This window comes from Dipteris shenzhenensis, chromosome 5 (genome assembly GCF_047967505.1).
Source record: "Dipteris shenzhenensis isolate YYH24624 ecotype China chromosome 5, Dip_SZ_1.0, whole genome shotgun sequence".
Lineage (NCBI taxonomy): Eukaryota > Viridiplantae > Streptophyta > Polypodiopsida > Gleicheniales > Dipteridaceae > Dipteris > Dipteris shenzhenensis.
Window position 1 is genome coordinate 32799831 of NC_141600.1, and position 15068 is coordinate 32814898.

The 15068-nt window shown below is 44.0% G+C and overlaps 1 protein-coding gene across 1 annotated transcript in view; it reads right to left on the reverse strand.

The window, feature by feature from the left end:
* Positions 1-1505: 1505 nt before the first annotated feature.
* LOC147901910 (hydroxyproline O-galactosyltransferase HPGT1-like) overlaps positions 1506-15068 on the reverse strand; it is a 36072-nt gene continuing 22509 nt past the window's right edge. The window contains exons 10-12 of the mRNA XM_087374739.1: positions 2785-2856; positions 2573-2685; positions 1506-2020 (exon numbers count right to left, since the gene is read on the reverse strand). Coding sequence (XP_087230865.1) covers positions 1998-2020; positions 2573-2685; positions 2785-2856 — 208 coding nt within the window. The 3' untranslated portion in view covers positions 1506-1997. The remainder of the gene's footprint in view (positions 2021-2572; positions 2686-2784; positions 2857-15068) is intronic.

Here is a 15068-nt window from a genome sequence, read left to right on the forward strand (position 1 = left end):
GAACTATTATACTAAGAACACTAACACTATAAGAAAAAAACACAATATATTCATCAAAAAATAGACATTAAATGGCCAGCAAGCTACTTGGATTGCAAGGACCAACTAGTTGATGCTTCAAAAAATGGATTGGTTCCTCAAGCAAGTATGTGGAGCACACAGATAGCAATTTTGTTGGTTGGCCAACCCAACTAGCATGTCAATACAACAAGTGAGGTGGCTAGTTCAACCGCCTGATTGTTTTGAAAGTCTAAACCGAGAGATTAGTGTGTCAAAATTTTGTACTTTCAATTGATGACCTATGTTTAAATAAACTTGTGTCCAATAAACACATTCCAACGTTAACAGTGTGATTTCATAACTCAAACTCTTATAATAAAGTTAATTTTAGACTTTTTCATTCATTTGAAATGAGAGTGGCACAATTCCAAGTTGCACTTGAAACTTTTGTTTTAGGATTAGTTTCCAAGAGATCTCTTTCATCAAAGTGATACTCGATCCATGTATGGTATGCAATCACAAAAGCAATCATAACAACAAAATTGATCCTTGGCCAAGATTAATGCTGAAGTTCTACTTTGCTACATTTAGCAATTCTTGCAAAATATAAATGTCATGCTAAACCCTAGGATTTGTTTGAGGGCCACACAACAATTTCTCATTGGCCTTGTAAAGAAGTAGACATTACGTTTTCTTATACTCATGTGAGATGTTTCACTTGCTACATGCATTTGGCATGACATACTAGACTTATGGGGAGGTGGTGATGGTATAATAGTAGTTATCTTATGAGTTGTTTTCCATTTGATTGAGAGGTATTGTACAAATAATCCTATAGGTCTAGTTAACATGGATCCATACCAAGTAGGGGGTAGGTGCCTTCTCCGTTTGCATGTAAATAACCGCATTAAATGAAATAAATGCTTGCAACTCTTTTTTTAGTGACTCACCCCCATGATGTGGATTGGCACATGGATCTTAGGTACCCTTGGTTTCGTAACTTAGGTTGTTCACGAAAGGTCACACCATGGAGGCATGTCCTATGCCACAATCCCTTGCACAAGAGCTACAACGTTCTTGCCCATTGTCTACCTAGGCATTCTACAATCTTATGGTTGGTCCTTCCTTTTGTTCCCACTAATGTACAAGAGGGTATTGAAAAAAATGAGGACATTGAATTAGTTGTGGCATTTGTAATAGTACTTGTAGTCCTCTTGTAGTTCTCTCATTTAAGGTCCCTCTCTATTTACTGGGATCCATGGGTTGTACTTTTAATAGTATATCTAGCTCATTACCTTTAAATTTTTGCTGTTCTCCCTTATGCATGAATTAAATTCTAAACATGCTAACTTATTTAACATTAGATGTTGCAGCTTCTCAAGCAACATTAAAATTTCAAAAAGTGACATGTGCACATTGCTTGTTAGAAAAAGTCAAATGTCTAGATCCACATAATTGTAAGCTCAGAATGTCACTCAGAAGAAAAGCAACTTCTATTGCCGAATTGCCAGAAAGTACACATGTTATGTATACAAGCCATTGGGATGCTTAAACCTTAGAAAGGTGTAATGGCTTGATACATGTAATCTTGATCCAGGCCAAGGATACAATGAGAAATGAAGTGCAATGTGCCCAATTCAAAAACTCTATTAAGGAATCCAATTTAATTCTATCTTGACTAAAATGAAGCAATGAGAGCCAGCTGTGCATCTTGGTCCATAACGCCAAATGAAGAGACAAAACACTTTCTTGTGCAATAAGCCGTCAATGTTAGAAACAGAGCCTTCGAGGAAACTGCAGAATCTCCAGCCCCATATACTTGGGTCCATGCTTTTCCATAACTCTTCTCAAGGACATGGAAAAAAACTCAAGCTCTTCTGACAGTATCAAAGAATCGGAAGTCTTCATGATTGATAGGTTCACGCAATGGAACCATCTTGTTACAAAACTACCCAGCCATGATAGTCCGAAGTACAAAACTGGAAAATCTTGCATCACTACAACGTTGAGCATATTGACCCTGTAAACATAAAAAAATTGCATTGAACGTACAGTAACCAGTTTCATTTGCAACTACCCTCCTTTATTGAGGACAAGTAATAGAAATTTTGAGTTCAGACAAACTTAATCAACAAGAGCCAGATAAAGTACGGTAAGCACATACAGAATGAGTTTTTAAAGCCTACACCAAAAAACAAAGGAAAGTAGAAGATACTATAACAAAGAAATCCTATCCTAAAACCCAAGCACAACCTTTTCTATCAGTAACTCTAACAGGGTACGTAATCGTACTGATTAGTGGATATTCCTCTTCGAATCACATCTCCACTGCCCAGTTAACAGTCCCCTTTTATTTGTAAAATGTAAGCTACCTTTAGTTCATCCTAGGTGAGAAGATGATTGCATGCATGCACGTGCGTGTGTGTGATTGCAGGTTTCTGCATGTATGTGTATGTGGTTCTTTTAAAGGGGGTGTGTTTTAAAGAACATTGGGATCTCAAACCTTGTTCTTCTTCAAAGTTCTCAAACCTGACCCCTGTTTGACACAGCACAGAGAGAGAGAGAAAGAGACCTTTTGGTGGGCTTCCACAGCACAATCGCCTCTCATCAATATGCTCCACATCTAAGCCCACCATCCAAGATCCCACAGATATATCTTCGTGTGCATATGTATGGAGAAAGTCTCTGTGTGCACACCCCAACCCACAAAAAGTAAAAGAAAAAGATTCAGGCCGCTGGAGAGCAGCAAGGTTGTTCATTCTCTTCAACCATATGGACGCTCACCTGTTGACATAAATGTATTGAGCAACTGCTCTTGAGAGTATATATAGCTGACCACCTGCATGCCGGAAATACCTACAAGCGACAACTTTCAAATCTATTTAGTCTGGTAAAACTCGCAACAAATAGAGGATTTCAAGATAATAATTTAGCTTTGAGATTTTATTCACTACAGAAGTTCAAACAAGGAACATGAAAAGCACACTTTTTTGGGGAAAATTTATTTATTTTTTTGCATGACAAGCACATTGTCAAATTCACCTAAATCACTCCCAAAGCTTCTATCCATAAATAGCCTGTGCGGCCATGCAGTTGAAAGGATCAATGCGACACTCCCTAGAACCCTATGTATACTCAAATATGTAAGGCAAATATGGTAAGGCCCACATACGAGGAGTGAGTACAAATTAGGGAAGGTGGTCCGTTCAGCCAAGTCTGGCTGACGTAAGGACATGGCATGAAGGCCAAGCAATCGTGGCATTGCAATTTGCCATGCATTGGTGGCCCATGGATGGCCCAGCATCTACAAGACCCAATGAGTTCTACATGGCCACATGGTTGCTCTCAAACACATTTGATAGGTGTATCAAACAGTCGGAAACGTTTGAAAAAGATGTGTTTTGAAAACTCCACAAAAACAGTGCTTTGACAGCATGAGTTTGAAAAAAATCCAAACATTTAGAAAGCCTGTCGTTTGAAATTATTCATGTTTGAAAAAACCCGAAGTACAAATCTACATCTCTTTGGGCATTTTGTTATTCTCTGCAGGCTACTCCATACACATCCCAATTCCCCATTTGGCTGCTCCACAGAGTCCAAGCCCTGTGGGCTGCTTGAGGTCACAGGCTCACACTGCAGAGCCCATACATTGATGCAAGCTGCAGCTTTCTGAGTCCACGAGATTCCAGCCTCTAGTCTACAAGTAAATCGGGAAGAAATTGCATTCTAATTGTGTAACGTGTAGGCTATTCAGTGGTAACTCTAGAGTTTGGCTTTTCTTAGCTATCTAGTAAATAGTCAGTAGTAACTAGTCAAGGGTCAAGACTTGAGATTGGGGCTGCAACCATCATTGATCAATCTGACCTTCGAAGTTTGGAGTCCAACTTGCAACTTGTAAGCTGTTTTTAAAGTCAAGGGTTTCATATTTGAGTCTCTAATTTTGCTTTCAGTTTATGGGCCCAGGCCCCTAGCTTTGTAAGTCAGCTCTTCAAGAGTCGAAGCTCAAAATGCTTTGGTTTTTGGTTTAAGATTCTGTAAAGAAAATTTTACCTTGTAAGTTGTGTGCTATTACCTGTAATGTTAGTATGTAAAAATACGCAGTTGGGCATATTTTTAGTAAAATTATGATATTAAATCTTAGACCATGTTTTGAAACTTAACCTGGTTTTTCCAAACTTTTCAAAAGTTTGGACACTCCCAACGTTTGATCGTAATTATGCAATGATGGCGGCATGATTCAGCCATGTGTCAGCTGACAGATCCATACATTCTAGTCAGCTGCTGATGATGTGGCAGGTCAGCTGCTCATATGATCAATCAGAAGGGGGCAGCTGGCTGCTATGCTACCTGTTTCTTAGGACGAGCTCACTACCTGGGCAGCTGGCTGCTATGCTACCTGTTTCTTAGGACGAGCTCACTACCTGAAGTGTCCAAGAAACAGGTGCCAAAAACCAAGCATGCAAGGACAAAGAAGCCCAAGCCCTTGCACTGATCATAGCGACGATGGCAATATTGTCATTCAACATATTCATACTACTGATACGTCTGGTGAGGCATGATAGATTAGAAGGATTTCTACAAGACAGACAACACGTCCAGGATCTTATCGCTCAAAGCATCAGTTGTTCAACATGAACATCGAGGAAAGGGATCAGGTACAAGACCATCTCATAAAGAAGAAGGCAAGGAGAGATCAACTAGCATCAGTCAGTCCATCTAGCCCTGCTGGTACTTAGGATGCTTCTGAGGAGTGTCAAGAGTTTCGTGACTGCCATTACAACAGGAGAGAGGACTATGCTACTGACATTCGAAGAGCTAGACCCCTTGTTGCTACAGGAGGAGGCTAGGGAGAAACTCTACGAGAATAACAATAATAAAACATTTTTAGCAAGGACAAAGGCAATTCCAGCAAGGGTAAGTCTAAAGATGACTCCAACAGTGACAATTCTAGTGATGCAGAAAAGAAAAAACGAGATGGGGACGAGAGACGTGTATGTACTGTGAGAAAGCTGGCACTTTGCAAAAGACTTGTAAAAGAAGAAGTCAGAAATCAGAGGAGGAAGTAGGCGGCCAAATCCAAATCACCCAACGCGACCCCATGAGAGTTTCTCGTAGTTATTAAGCATTCCTCGGCTCATGCGGTGAGTGAAAGAAGGCAGGCAAGACTGGTATGTGGACATCATAGCATCACCACATATGTCCAACAAGAAAGCATGGTTCAAAACCATAGAGCTTGCACATCTAGACTCGTGACGGTGGGGAACGACAGGACTTGCCTTGTGAAGGGTATTAGGAGCATTCCATTCATGACAGACTTGGGAGCTGACAGACTTGTGAAGAGTATTAGGAGCATTTCATTCATGACAAACTTGGGAGCTGATGCAAAACAAGATGAAGGTAGACCTTGACCAACAAGGAAGTCTTGGTAAGATCCAAAGACACTGGAGAGAACAGTGACAAAGGAGGCTCTAAACCATGTGGCATGAGAGATTTTGGTGACAAGACCTTGTTAGAGATGCCGAAGGGAAAGATGGTGGACAGACTTCCACCAATTGCAAGCACATAGAGAATCTACACGGCTTGCTTAGAGGGCAAGCACAACGCCAGGAGCCTATCTCAAAGGAGGCCACATCAAGGGCCAAAGCCCCATTGGAGTTGATGCACTCTGAACTATGTGGGTCCATGTCAATGAACGCATTTGCAACTTCTCGCTACTTTCTGACTTTTATTGACGATTGTAGCCGTATGGGCCAAGAAGTCTCAAGCAATTGATAAATTCAAGGAGTGGAAGGCCAAGGTAGAGAAGGACTCAGGGAAGGTTGTGAAAACATACTGGGGATATACTTTGGAAGCATACAACTCTTTCTGTAAGAAGAACAGAATCAAAAGACTGCTTAATGCAGCCCGCACATCTCAGTAGAACGGAATTGCAAAACGGAAGGACCTTGTCATAGTGGAAATGGGGATGACCATGATGAGGGGAAAGAATCTATCGAAGGTCTACTAGGGTGAGGTGGCTAGTACAGCCGTGCACATCCTGAAGAAGTCGAATATAAAGGCAGCTGAACACAAGACACCTTATGAAATCTAGTAAGGTAAGAAACCTGTCATTTCACATTTAAAGGTTTTTGGTTTTAATGCCTATGTCCATGTGAGGAGAAACCATGAATTGGAATGGCTATAGTGAGAGTCGAAAGCCTATTGTCTCTTCGACCCAAACAATAAACAAATCCTTATTAGCAAGAATGTGGTATTCCAGGAGGCACAGTCCCAATCAGAGGGAATGCCCCAAGAAGCTCCACAGGAACACCCACCTGTACATAGGCAATCAAGGAAGAGTCTGAGGAGTCAAAGGCAAAGCAAAAGACACCAAACGCACCAAGCCCACCAACAATGGAGAAGCAGCTTCCACAGTGGTATATGACGACGCTACAGGGTCTTGGGTGACAGAAGTACCTGAGCCAAGTTTTGGGGTAAGAGATCTCAATGCATTTCGAAATGTCCTACTATGAACTTTGCACTAGTGGCTCAAATTAATGAGCCAAGATCTCTTGAGGAGGTGAAAGATGTACTAGAATGGCAAGCAGCCATGAAGGATGAAATGGATTCTCTTTTGAAAAATGACAACTAAGACTTCATGTACGCACCTTTCAAGAGGAAGGTGATTAGTACTAGGTGTGTACACTGTATACAAGATTATGTTCAAACCTGATGGGAGTTTGGACAAATACAAAGCCAGGCTGGTGATAAAGGGGTATACTCAGGCAGAGGGTCACAACCATAGTTACCACAGAATGACATTCCGGCATCCGGAACCCCGCTTCGAAAAAGGAGGTTTACTGTGAACGCCTGGAAACGTGCTGTAACATTCCCAGGCCATGTGTTAACAGGGAACACCGTTCCAGGACCTAGCTTCCACATTCTGGTCTTGGCCCTAGTAACAAATCCTAGATGGAGCCCATGACGTGGTCTTTTCACATCACGCTCTACCCACGCCCGCTCCAACATCTCCTTGTTCCATCCTACTCCCTCAATCTACTCCCTTGCCTCTATCTTCAGCCTCCCTCCAACTACTCCCTCCATTTGCTCCCTTCAGCCCCCTTAGCCCCCTTCTCTCCACTCGGATCGAACTGTTGGTAATGACAGCTGTGTATTTGATACTGAGGTATAGGAGGGGCTACCAAACTAGGGAAAGGAAATTCACGCTATCTTACATACTGGATACATCACCTAAAGCAGCGCCTTTATCAGAATCGGACCTTAACTCATTCTGGCTAAATAATGGGCATCCCCGTCTAATACAAATAACGGTTGGAACTTCTATAAGTGGAGAATATTGGTATCATAGTTTCCAGAAACGCCGTTTCGGCCAGGGCGAAACGCCGAAACGTTTCAGAAACGTTTTCGTCCTCGGAAACGGCGTTTCCGTTTTATGTTTTTTCCAGGGTTTCTAAAAACCCGACCGCGACCTGTTTTCGCCCGCTTCATTTCGCCTGCTTCGTTTCGCCCGTGTCTTCATCTGTTTGGAGCTGCTCTACCTTCCCTCCTCTACCCATCTACCTCCACCTCAGCCCTCTACCTCGCCGGCCTCCACCTTTGCCCTAGCCCGTCGTAGCTCTACCAAGCTGAAGCAAGAAGGGGCTGCAGCCTGCAGGACCAAAAAAACAGCCTCCACTTCTTGAATCTCTTCGAGTCTCCCGACCTTGAACCGCATGTACACCTTGCTTTATGAGGAGCTGATAGTGCCGAGCCACAACACCCGCTGCACCACCTGCTCTCAGAGGCAGAGGGGGGGATGAGACGTGGGAGTGAGAGAGAAAGAGAGAAAGAGAGAGCACACCGACACACACAGTAGACACGAGAGTGTGGGGATAATGAAGTATGTGTGTACCTCCCCAAGCACACAGTCAACCTTTTATATCAATGGATAAGGTTACAACACTAAGTACACCGTACTTAGTGTACTTAGCAATAAAAGTACTAACTGTACTTAAGTGTACTAACTGTACTGGGGTGGCCATAATGCCTTTACCCCAACAACCTCCCACTTAAAGGCAATATGCCCTCAAGTAAAAATAAATGAGAAAAAAACAGCATATACACAATGGAGTACATGGCCAAATGAGGCTAAACTATACCCATCAACTGTCGGCAGTGTGCAAACCGCTCTGCAGGCAAGCCTTTTGTCAACAAATCTGCTGGATTGTCATCCGTGTGAATCTTGACAAGCTGAATCAGCTTATCATCTATCACCTCTCTGATGAAGTGATACTTCACATCAATGTGCTTCTTCTTTGCATGAAAGACAGGATTGTGTGCCAATTGAATAGCACTCTGACTGTCACAATGCAACAATGGAATATCACCTGTAATGCCCAAGTCTCCTACTAGCCGAGATAGCCATAAGGCCTCCTTGCATGCCTCTGTGGCTGCAATATATTCAGCTTCCGTGGTAGACAAGGCTATGCACTCCTGCATCCTTGATACCCATGACACTGCACCTCCAGTGAATGTATAAACATAACCGGTAGTAGACTTCCGGTTATCTGGATGACCAGCATAATCTGAATCCACATAACCATGCACCTTTGCATCCTGCTTGCCAAAGCATATATGCACAACTCCTGTGTGCCCTTCAGGTATCTCATGATACCTTTCACTGCATCCCAATGCTTCTTGCCTGGATTTGCCATATACCTGCTAACCACTCCCACTGCAAATGCAATATCAGGTCTGGTAGCAACCATGGCAGGCATACATGAGACTACCACAAGCTGAAGCATACGGAATCTTGGCCATTTCAGCCCTATCAGCATCTGACTGTGGGCTATCCATTGCACTGAGTTTCACATATGGAGGCAATGGAGAACTAAGGGTCTTCCCCCCCTCCATATGAAACCTTTGCAATACTTTGCCAATATACGCGGTCTGAGACAAATACAACAAACGCTGTCCCCTCTCTCTCTGTATCCGCATGCCCAGTATGTGATTTGCATCACCAAGGTCCTTCATATCAAAGGCCTCATGCAATCTCTTCTTAAGGTCATCAAGCTCCTTACGAGCCTTACCAGCAATAAGCATGTCATCCACATATAAAATGAGAATGATTAAGCTGCCATTTGCAGCCCTTTTGGTATATAAGCAGTGATCGACATCACTTCTCCTGAAACCTTGGGACTTCATGAAGGTATCAAATTTCTTATACCATTCCCTTGGTGCCTGTTTCAGCCCATAAAGGCTCTTCTTAAGCTTGCATACAAGTGACTCCTTGCCCTTGACTGCAAATCCCTCTGGCTGCTGCATGTAGATCTCCTCATGAAGATCACCGTGAAGAAAAGCTGTCTTCACATCCATTTGGCATAATTCCAAATCCTCACATGCAACCAAAGCAAGTACAGTCCTGAGTGTGGTCATCTTAACCACTGGAGAAAAGATCTCATCAAAGTCGACACCATACTCCTGCTTAAAGCCCTTTGCAACCAACCTGGCTTTATACCTTGGCTTAGCTCCAAGTGTGACTTTCAATCTATACACCCACTTGCATGGCAGTACTTTCATGCCCTTAGGCAACTGCACCAATTCCCAAGTACCATTTTTATGGAGACTGTCCATTTCGGACTTCATGGCTAGTTCCCATAGCCTTTTATCATGCATTTGCACGGCTTCCTTGTAACAGGAAGGTTCTCCACAGTCTGTAAGCATAATAAAATCTGCCCCTAGAACAAATCTGTCTGGCTGCCTCGTTTGTCGAGTGGACCTTCGGACCCATTGGTCTTGCTGTCCAGCCTGCTGTTCACCTAAAACAGGTGGCTGTTCCAGTAGATCAGGCTGCAGAATTATGCCTGGGAGATCTTCCAAAGGTGGTATATCCTGTATGACATCTTCCGCCACTGCGGGCTGTCCATTTGGACCTGCTGCAGCATCATGCATTGGCTGATTACGCTGCTGTTGTGGCTGATTTGCAGCCTGCCTGAATTGTACAGGATGTCCCGAGTCATCAATGTCAACCTCTGAAGCATCAGAAGGCTTATCTACTGCCTTAAACATACATGACTCATCAAATAAGACATCATTGCTGCGTATAAGCTTCTTATTCATAGGATCCCATAGGCGGTAACCCATCTCACCACTGTCACCATATCCAAGAAAAATGCATTTCAGAGACTTAGGATCAAGCTTGCTGCGATCTTCTCTGCGTATGTGCACGTACGTAGTGCAACCAAAGACCCTCAAGTGCTTATAGGAAGGAGGTTTTCCTGTCCAAAGCTCCTCTGGCACTCTGCCATCTAGTCTCTTATTTGGTGACCTATTGATGAGGTGTACTGCTGTTTTTACAACCTCAGCCCAAAATCCATAAGATAAAGCAGCATGTGACATCATAGAGCGGACCTTTTCCTATATGGTTTTGTTCATACGCTCTGCAGTGCCATTCTGCAGTGGACTGTAAGGAGCAGGGAGTTCCCTTTTAATACCTCTAGCATCACAAAATGCATTGAATGCATTAGATATATACTCCCCACCGTTATCTGACCGCAAAGCCTTCAGTGTTCTGCCTGTTTGGTTCTCAACCAAAGCAAGCCATTTCTGGAACACTGGAAAGACATCACTCTTCAATCGAAGAGGATACACCCACACCTTCCGTGTGGAATCATCTATAAATGTGACAAAGGACCGTGCACCTCCAAGTGAAGGACTAGGCATCTCACACACATCTGTATGCACAAGCTCAAGTTGAGCATCTTTATGTCCTAATCTCATGAGGACATTGTAATTGTCTACCATATATGCAGTGCTCACAAAACTTTAAATCAGAAAATTTCAGAGACGGTAAGTAGCCAAGGCGAGCCAATTGCTCCATTCCACTTATGCTCATATGTCCCAACCGGCTATGCCACATAGAAATATTCGGCAGCTCGGTGGCATGAATATCAGTATGATTACATACTTTAGCATGAAGGGTATACATCGTGTCAACCTTAGGACCTCTGGCAACAACCAGGGCACCTTTGGTGACCTTCCAGAAACCATGACCAAAGCTGGTCACAAAACCTTCGTCATCCAACATGCCAGTAGAAATCAAATTTTTCTCGACTTCGGGTACATGCCTGACATTGTGAAGCATAAGCTGAGTACCATCAGCAAATACAAGCCTGACATCTCCAACACCGACAATACTGCATGCATGATTATCCCCTAGAAACACGACTCCATTACTGCCTCCTGCATACCTGACAAACAACTCTCTGTAAGGTGTAACATGGAATGAGGCACCTGAGTCAATGATCCAAGAGTGCATGTCTGCAAAACCGCCTGCATGGAGAGCATGAGCATCCAAAGTAGAGAGAAATAGAACCTCTCCCTCACTGTCATAACCGTGTGTAGAATGAAGCTCTTCAATCTTCACACTGCTCTTGCCCTTGCTTACTGGTACAATTGCCTTTGCATCGGACGCATCAGTGTCCTTGGCCTTGTCTCTCTTATCATTTTTCAGTTTAAAGCACTGCTTTTTGGTATGTCCCTTTTTGCCACAGTAGTAGCACTCAACATCTTTGTTGGAGCGGGACTTGCTCCTGCCTTTTCCCCTTTCTTGGGATTTGCCTCTTTGCTGACTTCTCCCCCTTGCATTCAAGGCATTGTTAGGCTTTACTGCATCTTGAGCTTTCAGCTTCTGCTCTTCTTGCAAAATCAGCCCTGTGATATCTGCAAAACTTATGAAAGTGTTTGCATTTGTCACAGCTGTGGTGAATGTATCCCAACTCTCAGGAAGAGAGATCAAGAGTGCCATACCCTTGGTTTCCTCATCCACCACGTACTTCTGATTCGCAAGCTGAGTAACAATTGAATTAAACTCATTGAGATGTGCATCCATGGAGGTCCCTTCCTTCATCTTCAGATTGAAGAACTTGCGCAACCAATATATCTTTGTGGCTGCACTTTGCTGCTCATATGTGTCCTGTAGCTTTTTCCACACACCCCAGGCTGTAGTTTCACCGTCCACATTCCAAACAACACTCTCATGGAGTGACAATTCAATTATGGACTTTGCCGACAGATCGGCCAGTGCCCAAGCATCATCAGATATGCCAGTGGGCTTCACACCTTTGTGTACAATAGGAGCATGAAACTGCCTGAGGATTAGCACATTCAGGACCATCTTTTTCCACATGGGGTAGTTAGCAGCACCCTGCAACTTCTTAATATTAAGAAGAGGACTCCGAGGATGAAGCCATTACAATCAGCGTGGCGGGTTGCTCGCCTGCGTGGCGGGCTGCTGGCGGGTTGCTCGCCTGCGTGGCGAGCTGATGGCGGGCTACTGCAGGCGTCGCCTGGCTGGCGACCTGGCGGCGCTGCTAGCTGGTGTCGCCTGGCTGGGCAACGCTAGTGGCGTTTGCTGGTGCCGCCGCTGCTGGCGTTGCCTGTAGGCGACGCTGGTGGCGTTGGCTAGCTTCGCTGCCTGCTGGTGCTAGCAGCGCTCGCTGCTGCCAGCACTGCTGAAGCAGCAGCGAGCTGGCAACGAAATGCAGCAACTTAGGCTGCTGCTGCTGCTGCTGCTGCTTGAAGACGCTGTTGCTGGCGAGCTCCACAACACAATGCTGCTGCTGCTAGTCCTCAAATCGCTGCTGCTGCTGGACGAATGCTCAGACCCACGTTTGGGCAAGTGTTGCAAACAGAAAACGTGCTGCAGCTGAGAGGACGAGTGGGAGGGAGATGTGCAAGCTCAAGCTCTGATACCAGTTGAGACGTGGGAGTGAGAGAGAAAGAGAGAAAGAGAGAGCACACCGACACACACAGTAGACACGAGAGTGTGGGGATAATGAAGTATGTGTGTACCTCCCCAAGCACACAGTCAACCTTTTATATCAATGGATAAGGTTACAACACTAAGTACACCGTACTTAGTGTACTTAGCAATAAAAGTACTAACTGTACTTAAGTGTACTAACTGTACTAGGGTGGCCATAATGCCTTTACCCCAACAGGGGATCCATCGCTTCCACTTCAGTAGAGGCAGAGGACCACGATCCTACCCTTTCTTCATCTGAGGCTGACTCTCATGAGTTGGAGGAGACACGTGACTCCATGGATGATCTTGATGAGTGATTTTTGGAGCACTTAGGTCTAGGATTTTGTCATGCCAGGCTCCAGCATTGAGCAGCTGCTGCCAGCCACATAGATATTTTTTTATCATGTTTTGTATTTACTATAGTCTATTACATATGGATTATGGATGATGGATCTTGTTTTGTATTGACTCTTTTGAGGCTTGAGCCTTGAGCCTACAGTTGTCATTTCTGAATTTTGATCTATCATTTGAGTCTTTGACATTGAAATTTGAATGATTGATGTGATAAATCATAGATTTATATTGAACTTGAGCAAAGATGTAGTTACTATTTTTCAAGCTTTTGTAATGTTTTTATTAATTATATATGTATGTATTAAACCCTAAAACCGAAACTCCGTTTCCCCGTTTCCTCACGGAGGCCGAAACTCCGAAACGTCGTTTCCCGCCGTGCTCTGCACCCCCGTTTCCGAAACACGTGGAAACTATGATTGGTATGATGAGCTAAGAAGTTGAATTCAAGAAATGGGAGAGAAATACGAGTCAGGCCGTGTCTACGGGTCGCTTCTACTCTCTCAACCCCTTCAGCTCCCTTCTCTCCACTCCCTTCCACTCTCTCAACCCCTTTCTCTCCATTCCCTCTCTCCACTCACGAGTCTTTCCCCCTTCTCTCGAGTCTTCTCTCTACCTTTTAAGTTCTATCAGCCCACTCTATCAGCCCCCCCTTCTTCTCTCAGCCTAATCTCTCCCCCTTCTCTCAGCCCTCTCTTCTCTCAATGGATCCTCCCCGTGGCATCGACCAAGACCACAAATCTGAGTGGAATGACAAGTAAAAAGGAGGAGCATGCAAGTGGCATGGTCCCTATTGTAATAATCTCGAGGCTCAAACCAAATGCGGAGTCATTTATTGAAAGTAAAGAGGGGAGGTATTAATTGTTTCCTTGCAAATATTCCAGCTGCAAATACCGAGCGTTTTCAGGCACTTGCAAATAGATTGGACGCTGAGGCAGCATGAGACCAGCAATAGGCCAACAAGGAGGATTCTTGAAGAGAAGTACCCCAACCTTGCCTTCACTCCTTGCATAGCACATGGGCTGAATAATCTCTTGAAAGATATTGGTAAGTTGGCTTGGGTGGATCCTACCATTAATATGGGTAATCATGTTGTCACTTTCGTCACTCGCCATCACTACATTTTGGCTATTTTTCACGAGATATCCCCAAAAAAGAATCTCTTGAGGTATTTTGACATGCGCTTTGCTTATAATTTCATCATGTTGAAGCGGCTTTTAAAGCTGAAACCTCAATTGAGGCAACTTGTTGTTTCTGTTGAGTGGGATACACATCGTGAATGGAACTCTACAGGGCTCGTCATCAACGGAACTCTACGCTCACAGAAATTAGTCCATTGTCTTGGATGACATCTTTTGGGATGATGTTCGCCTCTTGCTTCAAGTTAAAAAGCGTATTCTTTTGATGTTGAGGCTTGTTGACTTAGATAGTCCTGTATTGGGAAGGTGTATAAAGGGATGGATAGGATGATTGAGACCATTCAATGTTTATTTGGTCTGTATGCTTGGAGGAAGGAGTTCAGGACACTTGCAACCTCTCAGTGGACAAAGTATCATTCACGTTCGGAGGCTGCAGCCTTTGCTTTGGATCTGTAATTTCAAGGGAAGGGGCAAATAAAGAGGTGATGCAAGGGTGGGAGACGGTTTTGAGATGACTTGTCCTGAGTGCAGATGATAGGAGAAAAAGGTAGGAGGAGCTGTCATATTATAGGTGAGAAAAAGGGTTGTTTGGCTTACAGGATGCACAGAATGATAGGTTCAGGATTTCATCTATTCGTTGGTGGGAGGACTATGGGGCAGATGCTCCATTGTTGCAACGTTTGGCCATTTGTATACTCAGCCAGAGTGCTAGCTCTCTGCCCGTTGAGCGGCTGTGGAGAAATTTTGGGAACATTGCATCCAAAAAGAGGAATAGGCAAACACTCTAGTTCAGG